Genomic DNA, 18326 nt, shown 5'->3' with positions numbered 1-18326 from the left:
GGCGGGCGGCTCTGTAGGCTCATGGCAGACGGGCGGCTTTGCAGGCTCATGGCAGACGGGCGGCTTTGCAGGCTCATTGCAGACGGATGGCTCAGACGGCGCTGGGGAGACGGATGGCTCAGATGGCGCTGGGGAGACGGATGGCTCAGATGGCGCTGGGTAGACGGATGGCTCAGATGGCGCTGGGTAGACGGATGGCTCAGATGGCGCTGGTGAGACGGATGGCTCTGGCCGGATAATGCGCACTGTAGACCTGGTGCGTGGTGCCGGAACTGGAGGCACCGGGCTAAGGATAAGCACCTTCCTACTAGTGCGGGGAGCAGGAACAGGGCACACTGTATTCTCAAAGCCTACTCTATCCCTGATGCGTGGTACCGGCACTGGTGACACCGGGCTGAGGACAAGCACATCAGGATTAGTAGGGGGAGAAGATACAGTGGGTTCAGGGCTCTGGAGACGCACAGGTAGCTTAGTGCGTGGACCCGGAACTGGAGGCACCGGGCTAGATACACGCACTACAGGGAGAGTGCGTGGAGGAGGAACAGGGCTCAGGATACGCACTGGTAGCCTAGTGCGTAGTGTAGACACTGTAGGTACTAGGCTGGGGCGGGGAGGTGGTGCCGGAAATACCGGACCGTGGAGGCGTACTGGCACTCTTGAGCATTGAGCTTGCCCAACCTTACCTGGTTGAATACTCCCGGTTGCCCGACCAGTGCGGGGAGGTGGAATAACCCGCACCGGGCTATGTAGGCGAACCGGGGAAACCATGCGTAAGGCAGGTGCCATGTATGCCGGCCCGAGGAGACGCACTGGAGACCAGACGCGTTGAGCCGGCCTCATGACACCTGGCTCAATACTCAATCTAGCCCTACCAGTGCGGGGAGGTGGAATAACCCGCACTGGGCTATGCACTCGTACAGGAGACACCGTGCGCTCTACTGCGTAACACGGCGCCTGCCCGTACTCCCGCTCTCCACGGTAAGCCTGGGAAGTGGGCGCAGGTCTCCTACCTGCCCTTGGCCCACTATCTCCTAGCCCCCCCCCAAGAAATTTTTGGGAATTACTCACGGGCTTTTTTGGCTTCCGTGCCAGACGCGTTCCCTCATAGCTCCGGTTCCTCTCCCAGGTAATCTCTGCTCTCCTCAATGCCTCCACCTGTTCCCATGGGAGGCGATCCCTCCCAGCCAGGATCTCCTCCCAAGTGTAGCAACCCTTTCCATCCAAAACATCGTCCCATGTCCATTGCTCCTTTCTCTCCTGTCCCTTACTCCGTTTCGTTTTCCCTTGCCGCTTGGTCTTAGCGTGTTGGTGGGTGATTCTGTAACGGCTGTCGCTTTCCTCATCCTCAGATGAGGTGAGGAGAGAAGGATCTTCTGACCAAAATGCGGGTTCAGGGAAATATGCCATCTTTATTATAAATACGATGGTCACGTAACAAAACAAAACACTTTCAAAACTACAAAATAAGAAAACGACGTTGACACAACCTGAACATAAACTTACATAATTAAACATAAACTTACGTACAGGAAAACAGACGACATCGAAACGAAACGAAACGAAACAAACAAACGCTACAGTCCCATGTGGTACGAACAGAACATACGGACACAGGAGACAATCACCCACAACGAACACTGTGACAACGCCTACCTAAATATGACTCTTAATTAGAGGAAAACGCAAACCACCTGCCTCTAATCAAGAGCCATACCAGGCAAACCAAAACCAACATAAAAACAGATAACATAGAATGCCCACCCAACCTCACGTCCTGACCAACTAACACACAAAAACTAACATAAATAGGTCAGGAACGTGACAACACGGCTGGTTTATGTAGAAAACACAGAGACCGTGAGGATGGAGACACGGCTGGTTTATGTAGAAAACACAACAAACTGCAGGTAAGTCTGCATGATGTTCCAAAGTGACATTAAACTTAGACCAGTGTAAACCTACAGACTACAGCTCTTTGTCTACAAACTGCTGAAACACTAACACAAATGGAGGAGATGTTTAGAAGTGCTTCCAAACGAGCCCTGAGGTATTCTAAACTTTCCCAGATGAAAGCCCAGGGGGAAACCCTGTAGGAAAACTACAAAGACACTAAGTGGAGTTTGAAACTATTGCTCTCACAACTCCTGAGGTATAGAGAAAAAAGGTGCACGAGTCAAGCACTCCTAAAAATTAAAGGCTATTTTCATATTCCAGGCAGGTCGTTACAAAGATGAAACAGGAGAGGTGAACTGTCCCCTGCCACACTCCTCCTCGACTGCCTCACTACCATGTTCAACCTCAAACCCCCTCCACCCCCTCACCTCGGAATTCCTTAATGGCATCATTATTGACTCTGTCCAGCAACATGCATAGACCCTTGTAATCTCACACGGGCGGGGCGGTTTTCAGACAGAAAATGATGCCACTCCAACAAAGAAAAAGGAGAAGAAAAAACCGTGAGGGGAGAAAAAAGGGATGGATACTACTTTACCAAGGAGTCCCCAGCACCAGCTGATGCTCTTTCATCTACACCATCATCACCTCTCTGATGATTCCACCGCCAGCTGGCAGCATCAGAGCAGCAGTCCAGCACCCAACTACAGGCAACACAGGGTCCAGCCCCCAACTACAGGCAACACAGGGTCCAGCCCCCAACTACAGGCAACACAGGGTCCAGCCCCCAACTACAGGCAACACAGGGTCCAGCCCCCAACTACAGGCAACACAGGGTCCAGCCCCCAACTACAGGCAACACAGGGTCCAGCACCCAACTACAGGCAACACAGGGTCCAACCCCCAACTACAGGCAACACAGAGTCCAGCCCCAACTACAGGCAACACAGGGTCCAGCCCCCAACTACAGGCAACACAGGGTCCAGCACCCAACTACAGGCAACACAGGGTCCAGCCCCCAACTACAGGCAACACAGGGTCCAGCCCCCAACTACAGGCAACACAGGGTCCAGCACCCAACTACAGGCAACACAGGGTCCAGCACCCAACTACAGGCAACATAGGGTCCAACCCCCGACTACAGGCAACACAGGGTCCAGCACCCAACTACAGGCAACACAGGGTCCAGCACCCAACTACAGGCAACACAGGGTCCAACCCCCAACTACAGGCAACACAGAGTCCAGCCCCAACTACAGGCAACACAGGGTCCAGCCCCCAACTACAGACAACACAGGGTCCAGCACCCAACTACAGGCAACACAGGGTCCAGCACCCAACTACAGACAACACAGAGTCCAGCCCCCGACTACAGGCAACACAGGGTCCAGCACCCAACTACAGGTAACACAGGGTCCAGCCCCCAACTACAGGCAACACAGAGTCCAGCACCCAACTACAGGCAACACAGAGTCCAGCACCTACAGGCAACACAGAGTCCAGCACCTACAGGCAACACAGGGTCCAGCACCCAACTACAGGCAACACAGGGTCCAGCACCTACAGGCAACACAGAGTCCAGCACCTACAGGCAACACAGGGTCCAGCACCCAACTACAGGCAACACAGGGTCCAGCACCTACAGGCAACACAGAGTCCAGCACCTACAGGCAACACAGGGTCCAGCACCTTGTTCACATTATAGACCTGTAGATCTCTGGTCATCACAACACCTAATACACACATACGTACACACACACACACACACACACACACACACACACACACACACACACACACACACACACACACACACACACACACACACACACACAGGAATGTCCTGTATCTGTTCTGTATACTGTTGTGTGTTTCCTCCTTATCACTGTAAGTGAGCCTCATTGGCACGTTGTCTTGAAAGAGTCCACTGCCAGAGTGGAAGTGGCGAAGTGGTAATGCTACAATGAACCTCTGACACAAGCCTTCCACCACTGTACTGTACCAGCAGCATTCTAACAGTGGAAACAGCTCTCTCCTAAGGCCTATATAAACATAACCCCTCTGCTTCAGTCAAATGACTTGAGAAGTATGCTCTGTCTCCCTGTCTCTCCGTCCCGTCTCTCTCGTTCTCTCTCTCTCTCTCTCTCTCTCTCTCTCTCTCTCTCTCTCTCTCTCTCTCTCTCTCTCTCTCTCTCTCTCTCTCTCTCTCTCTCTCTCTCTCTCTCTCTCTCTCTCTCTCTCTCTCTCTCTCTCTCTCTCTCTCTCTCTCTCTCTCTCTCTCTCTCTCTCTCTCTCTCTCTCTCTGTCTCTCTCCCTCTCAATTTAATTCAATTCAAAGGGCTTTATTGGTATGGGAAACCTGTGTTTACAATGCCAACGCAAGTGAAATAAACAATAAACAAAAGTGAGAAGACACAAAACAACATCTCTCTCTTTCTCTCTGCAGGGTGGAATAAAGGGGGGCTTCCTGAGTGTTCTTTACACACAAATCTGACCCCAATATCTCAGCACCCCCACCACACACACACACCCTCCAGTCCCATGTTTACTGTGGCAGATTGCATTGTAAATAGTGGGGCCTCTGGGCTCTGATTCAAAGACAGCCAAATCAAACAGGAGGCACTTCCTTATCAGCGAGTAGGATGGAAAACAGAGAAAATGTATGCACATCCACCTGGAACCACTTCCGAATAAGAAATCCTGTAAAAACAAAGCTGTGCCTCTTCAGTGGGATGGGGATGAAATGTCAAACACGAGTAGGGCATAAGTTTACAGGCATACTGCTGCACCGTGGGCGTCTGTGTTGGCAGTGAAGGACATACAGTCAGCTCCAAAAGCATTTGAACAGTGACACATTTTTTGTTGTTTTGGCTCAGTACTCCAGCACTTTGGGTTAGCATTTCTTGGGGGTATGATATTTATGCGTCTGTAACTTTCTCACTCACCATTATTCACGATTCATTCAGGACTATCCATAACAGTGGAGGCTACTGAGGGGAGGACAGCTCAAATAAATGGCTGGAATGGATCGAATGGCATCAAACCATATGTTTGATGTATTTTATACCATCCCCCCAATTCCGCTCCAGCCATTACCACAAGCCCATCCTCCTCAATTAAGGTACCACCAACCTCCTGTGCTCTGTAATCATGGTAGCATCCACATTAATGTAGAAGTGTTTAGAAACATATTCTATTCTTATTTACATAAAAGTGACTCCAAAATGACACAATACATTATTTACCAGTAATTTCTATTGGACACAAAATAATCTGAAACAAAACAAAGAGCGAATGCATCCAACATTGAATCAGTGAATTTGTCCCAATACTTTTGGTCCCCTAAAATGGGGGGACTATGTACAAAATGTGTAATTTCTAAACGGTTCACCCGATATGGATGTAAATGCCCTCAAATTAAAGTTGACACTCTGCACTTTAACCTCATAGTCATTGTATCATTTGCAATCCAAAGTGCTGGAGTACACAGCCAAAACAACAAAAAATGTGTCACTTTCCCAATACTTTTGGAGCTTATTCTCTCTCCCGCGTAGGCCCCCAGCACACAACACAGACAGGAAATTCTCTCTCTCTCTCTCTCTCTCTCTCTCTCTCTGTGTGCTCAGAAATAGCCACAAATATTCCCTAGAAACCTAGTTAGTATAGGCTTATTTTAACCTTTGCAATACAACTGGTTTACATCTTATAGAGTACAGTCTGTACAAGCCTATACACAGGGTTGGGGAGTAACTGATTACATGGAATCTGATTACAGATACATTTTGAAGAACTAGATGATTACTTTTTGGATTACTTTTAAATTCAGAAAAATATATTATGACACCTTTCTGTTTTCAATTCAGCATTGAAAACAAGTGCAAGTTAGCGAGTCGGACCACAAGTCAGAGACCACTATGATGATAAACCTAATGCGTTTGACAGATCCCTTTTGTCTTCTTCTAATGCCTCTTAAGGGGAAAGTAATCCAAAAGTAACCGGATTACTTTACTGAGTTTGGGTAATCCAAAAGTAAATTTACAGATCATTTTTTGGACAGGTAATTAGTAATTGTAACAGATTACATTTAAAAAGTAACTTTACCCAACCCTGGCTATACAACCTAATGGAGAATGTGTTATTTGATGGCTACATCATACTTCATCAGTCGTATGGAAAAGGACCAGAAGTTTAGTCGTTCTTCAAAGGCACGCACTAATTGAATCAGTCATTTGGAATATTTGTATATTCTGTGCATACCTCACTTTCAACTATTTATTTTTCTTGGACCAGAGGCTCGATTGAGGCGTTATACAAAAATGCTTAAAGAATTTGACATGCTGATTTAAGCATAGGGGCAACACACATCTGGAATCCTGCTCTCAGTCATCACGGATCCCCCCTCTCTCTCTCTGTCTCTGTCTCTGTCTCTGTCTCTCTCTGTCTCTGTCTCTGTCTCTGTCTCTGTCTCTCTCTCTCTCTCTCTCTCTCTCTCTCTCTCTCTCTCTCTCTCTCTCTCTCTCTCTCTCTCTCTCTCTCTCTCTCTCTCTCTCTCTCTCTCTCTCTCTCTCTGTCAGTTGGTTGGTTTAGTAACAGTAGGATGATGATGCTCTGAAACGATAACCAGATATTGTGTGTGTGCATCTTGAAAGACATTCTTGTGCTCTCAGAGGAGGATAGCAGGATGGAAAATCTATTTGGCACAGAAGGTCCAGAAACAATTTCTATGTCAGATCCAGGTTTGGTGTATTAGAGGTCTGGAAAACGAAATGCTCTTTCTCTCTCTGCTTCGCTCTCTGTCTCTCTCTCTCTCTCTCTCTAACTATCTCTCTCTCTCTCTCTCTGTCTCTCTCGCTCTCTCCCTCTCTCTCTTCCTCCTCTCCCTTTCTGTCTTTAACAAGCTCTCACCCAAGCTCTCACAGCAGCCCCTCACGTTATGGACTGTTTGCTGGCCACTGTGTTGTTGACTGAGCCCCCAGCCCCCACTAAGGCCCCCATCACACAACACAAGTCCCTGACAACGGCTTTTGTTGACAATGTACCAAGTAGACGAGTGAATGGTTCTTCTATTCACAGCTCAGAATTACAGACTCAAACATACGCTAACACACCTTGCCCTCTGTTTTTGGAAAATAAAACCGCACGCAGTGTTTGGATCCCCAAAAAAGTGTCTAATATATATGGATATGTCATATAGACAATTAGTTGGTGTGAAGTATGTGTGCAGAGTTCAATGCCCTGTCAACTCGCATCTATTCCTCTAACTACATGACACTGGCCTCTTCCGTGTCTAATTTTGACACCTTTCACAGTAAATACAAGGTAGGGCTGCCACATTACAGTATGATTTTCTGCCTGAAAGGTAATCGCCCTAAACACACTAACTCAAACGGAATGCTAATGATAGTGAATGCGGAGCTGAACATCTGTATGCGCCGACAGGGAGACAATGCCCCGATGCCGCCTGCGCTGAAGTGTGAAGACATTACGCATTCAGAGCCCAGAGTGTGGGTAAACTATTACATTTCTCACGTTTCTGACGACGAGGTCTGTTTTTGTTCCAAAGCAGGTCTATTCATGTAGGTTAGACTAGGCCTATATGTACACATACAAAACAGCTGTATTGTACCACTTACAATAGCAGAATTGCAAATACTTTGTTGCGTAATTTTTTTTTTTTAATGAAAAGCACAACTATATTGTATAGTATTAACCAAAGTGCCATTGCACAGCAAACAGTTGCAAAGATAAAGGTGTTATTCAGATGAGACAGAGAGAGCATGTTTTTCATGTACACATCATAAATCATTCTTATTTATTTTACATGTATTCATGATTGCAGATCAACCCAGCTTTTCTTACCCGGGTCGTGGAACGGAACCAATGCATAGTTGTAGAGGGGTCTCTTTGTTCTACTCTGCGACATCTCCAAAATCTTGGATGCCCCCTCAATAACCTGCACGAGATCATCGTACATGGAGCCGGTGACATCAAAGACGAACGCCAGGGTGGACGCTCCTTCTGGGATCTCCTCTTTTGTCCCTTCGGTCCCCGTGTTCTGCCCGGAGGACACAGCCACCAGGAGAAGTACCTGCACAAGCAACAATGGCACACGCTTGATGCCCATTTTCAGACCGAACGGTCTATGACGCGTCGCCAACAAAGTTGTAATAGTTTGTGTCTCCGCTCAGAACCTCAGGATGAATCTTGGGGTAAAGGGAGAGACATTGGCTCGCTAAAAACAGTAACAAGATAGTGATGAAAAAGCCAATATTGTCTTCCTTTAAAAAAAATAGGAGAAAAGCGGTGGAAAAGTTTAGATGCTGTCAAAGATGCTCTCGCTCCCTTCAACGTTCCGATTCAGTGCGCGTGACCTCCACCGCCCTGTTGGACCTTCTGAGCTTCTCACACTCTTGTTCTGAAGTTATGAAGGAGCTCACACTCTTGTTCTGAAGTTATGAAGGAGCTCAGCTCAGCTGCCGTGTCGGGAACTCTTGTCCAAACTCTGCAAGTCCCCTTCTCAAAGCTTCTCAAGAGAAGAAAGGCTCAAGGCAAATTGACTCCTTACAGAATAGCTGCCTTCTGATTGGAGCAGTGGGTTTTGGGAGTCCTGCCTGGGATGGGACCCTGTGCATTAAGACATAGCGGTAGGCTATACTTGAATTATACAGTAGACACGCGACAAGACATGCAAAGAGAAACACATTTGTTTCATATTGAAATAGTAGGCCTACATGTAAAAAGTACTGTGGTCAACAGAATTAAGTGGAATTAATACCACAATAGTCTGTTAACATGTACAATCAGCTTATTAAGACTGTCCTACCCGAACCCGATCATAACATAACATAAGGTTGTATTCCATTGATTAGACTATGTTTTCGTTGTCATTGGATTCTTTGTAAACTAACAATGTAGACTATAGTTTCGAAATGTGTTACAAAAAACGGTAATTTCAACTTCATGCCGCGGAAAGGAGGAGTGCAGGGGGTGCTGCAGCATCCCTCAGACAATCATTTAGACAAAATCAATTTAAAAATAAAAAATTCCAAAAAATAAAATACTTCAAAATACTTCAGCAGAGAGCATAATTTAGCCACAGCGGATCAATAACATCTAACAAATTGCTGTGAATTAAGTTTTATCACGTGCACTAAGCCTCCAGTTGGGAAAGCCACAATTTGGGAAGCACACATGCCAAATAAATAACAGCTTGTTACGTTGTGGCCATAGACATACAGTATAATCCACATACAGTGCATTAGGAAAGAGTTCAGACACCTTGACTTTTTCCACATTTTGTTACATTACAGCCTTATTCTAAAATTGATTGAATACCCCCCCCCCCCCCCCATCAATCTACACACAATACCCCATAATGACAAAGCAAAAACAGGTTATTAGAAGTGTTTGAACATTTATAAAAAATAAAAAACTGAAATATCATATTTACATAAGTATTCAGACCCTTTACTCAGTACTTTGTTGAAGCACCTTTGCAGGGATTACAGCCTCGAGTCTTCTTGGGTATGACGCTACAAGCTTGGCACACCTGTATGTGGGGAGTTTCTCCCATTCTTCTCTGCAGATCATCTAAAACTCTGTCAGGTTGGATGGGAAGCATCGCTGCACAGCTATTTTCAGGTCTCTCCAGAGATGTTCGATCGGGTTTAAGTCTGGGTTCTGGCTGGGCCACTCACGGACATTCAGAGACTTGTCCCAAAGCCACTCCTGCGTTGTCGTGGATGTGTGCTTAGGGTCGTTGTCCTATTGGAAGGTGAAATTCTGAGCAAACAGCACTGTTTTTCAAAGTAGTTTATCTTGAACTAGGGTGTTGGCACAAGGACATTGACCATCACCAGTGAATACCCCAGCCTTCATCTTCATCACCGGTGAGTACCCCAGGCTTCATCTTCATCACCGGGTGAGTACCCCAGCCTTCATCTTCATCCCCGGTGAGTACCCCAGGCTTCATCTTCATCACCGGTGAGTACCCCAGGCTTCATTTTCATCACCGGGTGAGTACCCCAGGCTTCATCTTCATCACCGGTGAGTACCCCAGGCTTCAACTTCATCACCGGTGAGTACCACAGGCTTCATCTTCATCACTGGGTGAGTCAGTTTATTTAGTAGCCTACCGTAGCGTATAATATTTATTTAAATATTCCTCCTTATATTATACAATCTGTGTCTCTTCATTGGCCTCCCAGCAACCCTTGTACATTCCCAGAACATTAGCTAAGATTTCCATTAAGTTATAGATAGGATGATAACATCAGAAAAAATGTATTATTGACAACAAAATATATTTTTGAGAATGTTTTAAATGAAATAACCTTGGAATGTTCTCCTAACATTCACCAAAATGTTGTGTAAGACATCTGTAACAACCACCACAGAACATTCCCCAAACGTTAGGTTAGGTTTCCAGGTAATGTAACAACCACCACAGAACATTCCCCAAACGTTAGGTTAGGTTTCCAGGTAATGTAACAACCACCACAGAACATTCCCCAAACGTTAGGTTAGGTTTCCAGGTAATGTAACAACCACCACAGAACATTCCCCAAACGTTAGGTTAGGTTTCCAGGTAATGTAACAACCACCACAGAATATTCCCCAAACGTTAGGTTAGGTTTCCAGGTAATGTAACAACACAATGTACCATTAATGTTTTCCCAGCAAACCAAAATTGGTTCTGTGCAAGTTCCCAGAACATTGACTCCCTGTCTTATTTTTCATGATCAGAAAACCAAAAGTGATCAGAGACTCATAGTCTTGAATACCTTGTAAAAATGGGCCCAGGTATGCAGCATATTAAGAGGATGGGTGAAGTGACAGTGACTTACCAGTATTTCCCTGGGTTAGTTATGTCTTAGACTTTAATGGAAGCATGGAATTCCTGATTGACCATACTGCCATGACTATATATATATTTTTTATTATTATTTCACCTTTATTTAACCAGGTAAGCTAGTTGAGAACAAGTTCTCATTTACAACTGCGACCTGGTCAAGATAAAGCAAAGCAGTGCGACACAAACAACAACACAGAGTTACACATGGAATAAACAAGTGTACAGTCAATAACACAATAGAAAAAAAAGAAAGTCTATATACAGTGTGTGCAAATTGCGTGAGGAAGTAAGGCAATAAAAAGGCCATAGTAGCGAAGTAATTACAGTTTAGCAAATTAACACTGGAGTGATAGATGAGCAGATGATGATGTGCAAGTAGAAATATTGGTGTGCAAAAGAGCAGAAAAGTAAATAAAAACAATATGGGGATGAGGTAGGTAAATTGGGTGGGATATTTACAGATGGGCTATATACTGACAAAACAAGCCACAAGAGAGCTTCCCTGGTGGCGTAGAGGATAAAAGACTTGGATTGGAAACCAAACATTGCAAGATCGTACCCCACATGTGCAGATTGTCAACTTATGAAGTGTAAAGAATATATGGTTGTGTTTGTATGATTAAATGCTGTTTAAATGTCCTATGATTGAAATTTTATACCATGTGTTTCTAGATCACATCCAATGTAGTCCTCAAATGTGTATTGCCATAATATTTCTGGAGAGAAACAAAATTGGGATGTATTCCAAACTGCTGTGTTATGCTTTAAGGAGCTCCAAATTTGCATGTTGAGAATGTTGTGGTAATATTTGCTCAAACTTAAATGTTCTTGAAATCTTCCGAGGACCTCCAAAGCAAGGTAAATGTATATTGCGTGAACGTCAATGGAAAATTATGTTAAACTAAAAATAAATATACTATGAACATCATAAAAACGTACTTATTTGGAAATTATGTAACATTGTGCAACATTGTGGGAATGTTCTGTGCAACATCCCAGACAACACCCATAACTTAATGAAACGTTCTGGGAACCTTTAAAGAACTTAGACCAGGTGTTCTGTCATCTTTCTTAGAACATTAGAAGAAGGTCCTGTGCAACCTAACTTAAACATTGCATGAATGTCATAACAACAGAGCATGTTTTGTGTTTTGTCTCTTATGATGTACCCACACTGTTCTCACAACCTAATTAAAATGTCCCCGTCCACTTCCTCAGCTTGCCAAACAAAGTGGTGGGGTCAGGCTGTAGAAATTACAGATTGTGCCTTAAATGTTTCTTATTTAGACCAATAGGCAAGGAAGTGGCATACCGATCCTGTTTTATTGTTAGACTACTTGCTCCACTTGCGCCATCTAGAGCTGAGGACAGGAAATACTTAACAATTTGGACTCCTGGCTCCACTATACAGTATGTAGCCTACCAGGCGAGTTTAGGGTCATCACAACAGAGCTCTTGGAGTTAACCCCTCACCGCTGCTTGTAAGACACGATCTCCAGCACATTGACAAGTCTGTCTTTCGGTCTTTCTGGATATCTATCTGTCTGTCTGCCTGTTTGCCTGTCTTCCTGTCTGTCTGTCCAGGAAGTGTCAGGCCAACAGCAGTATGTGAGGGACAGGTGGTGATATGTGGGGCCGGAAGGTGCCACACAGGGCCAGGGAGGGACTTTGTACACATTGTAAGATATGGACAAGTGGCTTAAATTAGAGCCCCGGGGATTTACTGGGGCAGTGGAGTGGCAAGGAAGGGAGGAGGAGAGACTGGAGGAGGGGAGGGAGGGATGGAGGAGGAGAGACTGGAGGAGGAGAGACTGGAGGAGGGGAGGGAGGTAGGGAGGGAGGTAGGGAGGGAGGGAGGGAGGGAGGGAGGGAGGGAGGGAGGGAGGGAGGGAGGGAGGGAGGGAGGGAGGGAGGGAGGGAGGGAGGAGAAACTGGAGGAGGGGAGGGAGGGAGGGAGGAGAGACTGGAGGAGGGGAGGGAGGGAGGGAGGAGAGACTGGAGGAGGGGAGGGAGGGAGGAGGAGAGACTGGCGGAGGGGAGGGAGGGAGGGAGAGAGGAGGAGAGACTGGATGGAGGGAGGGTGAGAGACTGGAAGAGGGGGAGGGAGGGAGGAGGAGAGACGGGAGGAGGGGAGGGACGGAGGAGAGAGAAGAGACCAGAGCAGAGGACAGAGATGGACAACTTGATAAGGCCAATTTCACAGCTCAGTGAGCTGCCACGGACAGACAGAGTGTTTCATGCATATTTTTCATAAAAATGGTAAAGGAGACCCAGTCACTTGCATAGGCCTACACAGTCTTCAGGATACATATTGTGCAAAGGGACATTCATAGCCCCATTACATTGATTAGTTGATCTTCAACTGAACATATTAAAATAAAAAATCTATTGTTGTACAATGCTAATTTCACTTAGGCAGAATACAGACTGAAACAAATGTAATTAGTAGATTGACTGTGTCTTCTTCTAAACCCCATGTTTAAACAGGGGCTTAATCTATAGCCACACATTCCAGGTCTGATTTCCACTCCGCTTCTACTAACTCAGACTATTCTCCCCTCACTGAACCCACAGAACTAGATGAAACCGTGACCTGGGGGCTTAACGTGATAGCACAAAGCAGTCTGAGTCAGTCTAAAGGCTTAAGGCAGTTGCACATAATGACCTGCTTCCTCTGTCAAGACTGAGGAATTCAGCAGGATATAGTAGGCCTTTAGATGTGCTACATTTGTTTTCCTCTGCCGCCCCACAGCAATCCTTCAGAAGATGCTGCTGAGATGTGCAGTATTGCTACTGGCAATTGTTTATGATATGAATGTTGATTAATGGCACATAAAACAAATGAACATCACAAAAAATCCTGATGCATGGTTTTTGTCAGGCTCTGAGGAGATCACAGACTACCAGCCGGGGTTGGAGATGTCTGCAAATAGATGTCTGCTTTAATCTGACGACTGACTGTATCGACGAAGCAGCGCTTTTCCCACCAACAAGAACTCACTCCTTTTCACACACCTCTAAGAGAGAGCAATAAAAAGGATCATAACATTTTCACAAACAAATATATAGGGTTTCATCAAATGCATCTAGATATGGACAACCAATGCCTATGTATTGACCATGATGGGTCAACGTCTAATAGGAGTTCAGATGTCTGGACACCAGGGGGAGCCAGTGTCATTTGTTTTTCTCACCGCAGTGTTCAGGGTCGCTTAGTATTGATCATGGGGATGCTTGTGGCTGATGCACTCTGAATGGAGACAGGCTGAGAAATCAGGAAGAAAGCAGGGTCATTGACAATTAGAATATTGAGACTGGCGTCAGACCTCAAAACATGTGGTGAGGGATTGTCTGGAGCAAAGCAAGCACCTGTGATAGGCTACTTATCTACTACAGAGAATGGGGGAAAGAGAGAGAAAAATAATTGGGGGGCAAGAGAGAGAAAAATAAGGGGGGGGGGGTCAATTGTCCACAGGATTGACATTCTGGACATAGAACCTCATGGAAAGATTCAAATAGGAGCTCAAACCACACAAACCCAGACACATGCATTCAAATAATGTTAGAGCTACTGCCTGTGAAAGACCATTTTGCATGATAAACAAACTTCGAAAAACGCAAATCAGATGTATACACGGCATGACATAACACCTGCTATGGAAAGCATCCAAGCAGAACAACAACCAGGAATACTATATTCTATATCTCTCAGCACCATATCAAAGCTGCAGGCTAAAGTTAAATCTAGACTTGGTTTCCTCTATTGTAATCGCTCCTCTTTCACCCCAGCTGCCAAACTAACCCTGATTCACATGACCATCCTACCCATGCTAGATTACGAAGACATAATTTATAGATCGGCAGGTAAGTGTGCTCTCGAGCGTTTATAAAACCCTCTTAGGCCTCACTCCCCCTATCTGAGATATCTACTGCAGCCCTCATCCTCCACATACAACACCCGTTCTGCCAGTCACATTCTGTTAAAGGTCCCCAAAGCACACACATCCCTGGGTCGCTCGTCTTCTCAGTTCGCTGCAGCTAGTGACTGGAACGAGCTGCAACAAACACTCAAACTGGACAGTTTTATCTCAATCTCTTAATTCAAAGACTCAATCATGGACACTCTTACTGACAGTTGTGGCTGCTTTGTGTGATGTATTGTTGTCTCTACCTTCTTTCCCTTTGTGCTGTTGTCTGTGCCCAATAATGTTTGTACCATGTTGTGTTGCTACCATGCTGTGTTGTTGTCTTAGGTCTCTCTTTATGTAGTGTTGTGTTGTCTCTCTTGTCATGATGTGTGTTTTGTCCTATACAGTGGGGCAAAAAAGTATTTAGTCAGCCACCAATTGTGCAAGTTCTCCCACTTAAAAAGATGAGAGAGGCCTGTAATTTTCATCATAGGTACACTTCAACTATGACAGACAAAATGAGAAGAAAGAAATCCAGAAAATCACATTGTAGGATTTTTAATGAATTTATTTGCAAATTATGGTGGAAAATAAGTATTTGGTCACCTACAAACAAGCAAGATTTCTGGCTCTCACAGACCTGTAACTTCTTCTTTAAGAGGCTCCTCTGTCCTCCACTCGTTACCTGTATTAATGGCACCTGTTTGAACTTGTTATCAGTATAAAAGACACCTGTCCACAACCTCAAACAGTCACACTCCAAACTCCACTATGGCCAAGACCAAAGAGCTGTCAAAGGACACCAGAAACAAAATTGTAGACCTGCACCAGGCTGGGAAGACTGAATCTGCAATAGGTAAGCAGCTTGGTTTGAAGAAATCAACTGTGGGAGCAATTATTAGGAAATGGAAGACATACAAGACCACTGATAATCTCCCTCGATCTGGGGCTCCACGCAAGATCTCACCCCGCGGGGTCAAAATGATCACAAGAACGGTGAGCAAAAATCCCAGAACCACACGGGGGGACCTAGTGAATGACCTGCAGAGAGCTGGGACCAAAGTAACAAAGCCTACCATCAGTAACACACTACGCCGCCAGGGACTCAAATCCTGCAGTGCCAGACGTGTCCCCCTGCTTAAGCCAGTACATGTCCAGGCCCGTCTGAAGTTTGCTAGAGAGCATTTGGATGATCCAGAAGAAGATTGGGAGAATGTCATATGGTCAGATGAAACCAAAATATAACTTTTTGGTAAAAACTCAACTCGTCGTGTTTGGAGGACAAAGAATGCTGAGTTGCATCCAAAGAACACCATACCTACTGTAAAGCATGGGGGTGGAAACATCATGCTTTGGGGCTGTTTTTCTGCAAAGGGACCAGGACGACTGATCCGTGTAAAGGAAAGAATGAATGGGGCCATGTATCGTGAGATTTTGAGTGAAAACCTCCTTCCATCAGCAAGGGCATTGAAGATGAAACGTGGCTGGGTCTTTCAGCATGACAATGATCCCAAACACACCGCCCGGGCAACGAAGGAGTGGCTTCGTAAGAAGCATTCCAAGGTCCTGGAGTGGCCTAGCCAGTCTCCAGATCTCAACCCCATAGAAAATCTTTGGAGGGAGTTGAAAGTCCGTGTTGCCCAGCAACAGCCCCAAAACATCACTGCTCTAGAGGAGATGTGCATGGAGGAATGGGCCAAAATACCAGCAACAGTGTGTGAAAGCCTTGTGAAGACTTACAGAAAACGTTTGACCTCTGTCATTGCCAACAAAGGGTATATAACAAAGTATTGAGATAAACTTTTGTTATTGACCAAATACTTATTTTCCACCATAATTTGCAAATAAATTCATTAAAAATCCTACAATGTGATTTTCTGGATTTTTTTTTCTCATTTTGTCTGTCATAGTTGAAGTGTACCTATGATGAAAATTACAGGCCTCTCTCATCTTTTTAAGTGGGAGAACTTGCACAATTGGTGGCTGACTAAATACTTTTTTGCCCCACTGTATATATATATATATATATATATATTTATTTTTTTTATCCCAGCCCCCGTCCACGCAGGAGGCCTTTTGCCTTTTGGTAGGCCGTCATTGTAAATAAGAATTTGTTCTTAACTGACTTGCCTAGTTAAATAAAGGTTAAATAAAATAAATAAGTAAATATATTACACAAGACATAGGGTAATTCAAGCAAATTCTTAATACACACACAGAGAGAGAGAGAGAGAGAGAGAGAGAGAGAGAAAGAGAGAGAGATAACATGTTTATTCCAGACAGCTAAGAGTTTGTTCTTTTCTGACATACTGTAAATGTTTAACAATGGCTCCCTGACATGAGAATGTCAGTGCAATTCTCCTGAAGTATTGCTGGAAAGTTGTTAAAACTAGGAGAGGCAAGAGATGTCAATGTCTCAGTCAATCCACCACATCACTAATCCTTGGAAAGCTATTAGATGCCACTAAAAGTTTTAACCTTATCCTACAGTATAACTTTAACTATCTTGGCTTATCCAGTTCACTCTCAGTGCTTGTCTTTGGCATACTTCAAGTTCTTACTCTCTCTCTAAGCCATCCTGGACAGAGCCAGGCCTGTGTAAGAGGCAGTCAGGCTGGATCTGGTCTGGTGGTTTTTCATGGTGAAGCTTGCCAGAAGATGGTTGGATAAGAATATTAGTGATCCAAACCAAATAAACAAGCCTTTGATTGCACAACATCCTATTTCTTAGGTAACTAACCTTAAGGCACATGCAGGTCTAAGTCACACAAATGTTGTTTTAGACACCAACTGTACAGACTACTCGACTGTGGCCCAAAACAGCACAAAGGGGTGAAGGAAAGGAAACCGGAGAGAGGAGAAGCAGGAGTCACAGAGAGAACATGGACAATAAGTACCCTGCTTCCGTTTCCAATGTCAGGCCAAGAAACATTCACCTCCTCACGGTCGCCTGCCCTCATGAAAAAGTACTACTGAATTATTACACAAAACCCATTCGTGCAGTAGTGACTATGTAGAGACTTGTAGGGATTGTGTAGTAAATGTGTTTTTTCTGCAGTACTCCAGATACACAAGTAGAGTAAAAATCGAATCAAATGTTATTGGTCACATACACATATTTAGCAGATGTTATTGCAGGTGTAGCGAAATGCTTGTGTTCCTAAAACTGTAGTGTTTCCAGTAATAATCAGGTAGAGATTTTTACTACTGACATTGATGTTGGTAGTATATACAGTGCATTCGGAAAGTATTCAGACCCCTTGACTTTTTCCACATTTTGTTACGTTACAGCCTTATTCTAAAATGGATTAAATAAATGTTTTTTCTCATCAATCTAAACACAATACCCCATAATGACAAAGAGAAAACTGTTTTTTAGACATTTTTGTTAATGTATTAAAATTAAAATCTGAAATACCTTATTTACAGAAGTATTCAGACCCTTTGCTATGAGACTCGAAATTGAGCTCAGGTGCATCCTGTTTCCATTGATCATCCTTGAGATGTTTCTACAACTTGACTGGAGTCCACCTGTGGTAAATTAAATTAATTGACATGATTTGGAAAGACACACACCTGTCTGTATAAGGTCCCACAAACCAAGCCATGAGGTCGAAGGAGTTGTCTGTAGAGCTCCGAGACAGGATTGTATCAAGGCACAGATCTGGGGA

The 18326-nt window shown here is 44.8% G+C and overlaps 1 protein-coding gene across 2 annotated transcripts in view; it reads right to left on the bottom strand.

The window, feature by feature from the left end:
* hmcn1 (hemicentin 1) overlaps positions 1 to 8392 on the bottom strand; it is a 229641-nt gene extending 221249 nt beyond the window's left edge. For both annotated transcript variants that reach the window (XM_071346348.1, XM_071346349.1), the window contains exon 1: positions 7753 to 8392. In XM_071346348.1, the coding sequence (XP_071202449.1) occupies positions 7753 to 8017 (265 nt within the window). In that variant the 5' untranslated portion in view covers positions 8018 to 8392. The remainder of the gene's footprint in view (positions 1 to 7752) is intronic.
* Between the last annotated feature and the right edge of the window lie 9934 nt (positions 8393 to 18326).

The sequence above is a fragment of the Salvelinus alpinus genome, chromosome 16 (assembly GCF_045679555.1).
Source record: "Salvelinus alpinus chromosome 16, SLU_Salpinus.1, whole genome shotgun sequence".
NCBI classification, from domain to species: domain Eukaryota; kingdom Metazoa; phylum Chordata; class Actinopteri; order Salmoniformes; family Salmonidae; genus Salvelinus; species Salvelinus alpinus.
This window is presented reverse-complemented; position numbering and strand designations above follow the sequence as displayed.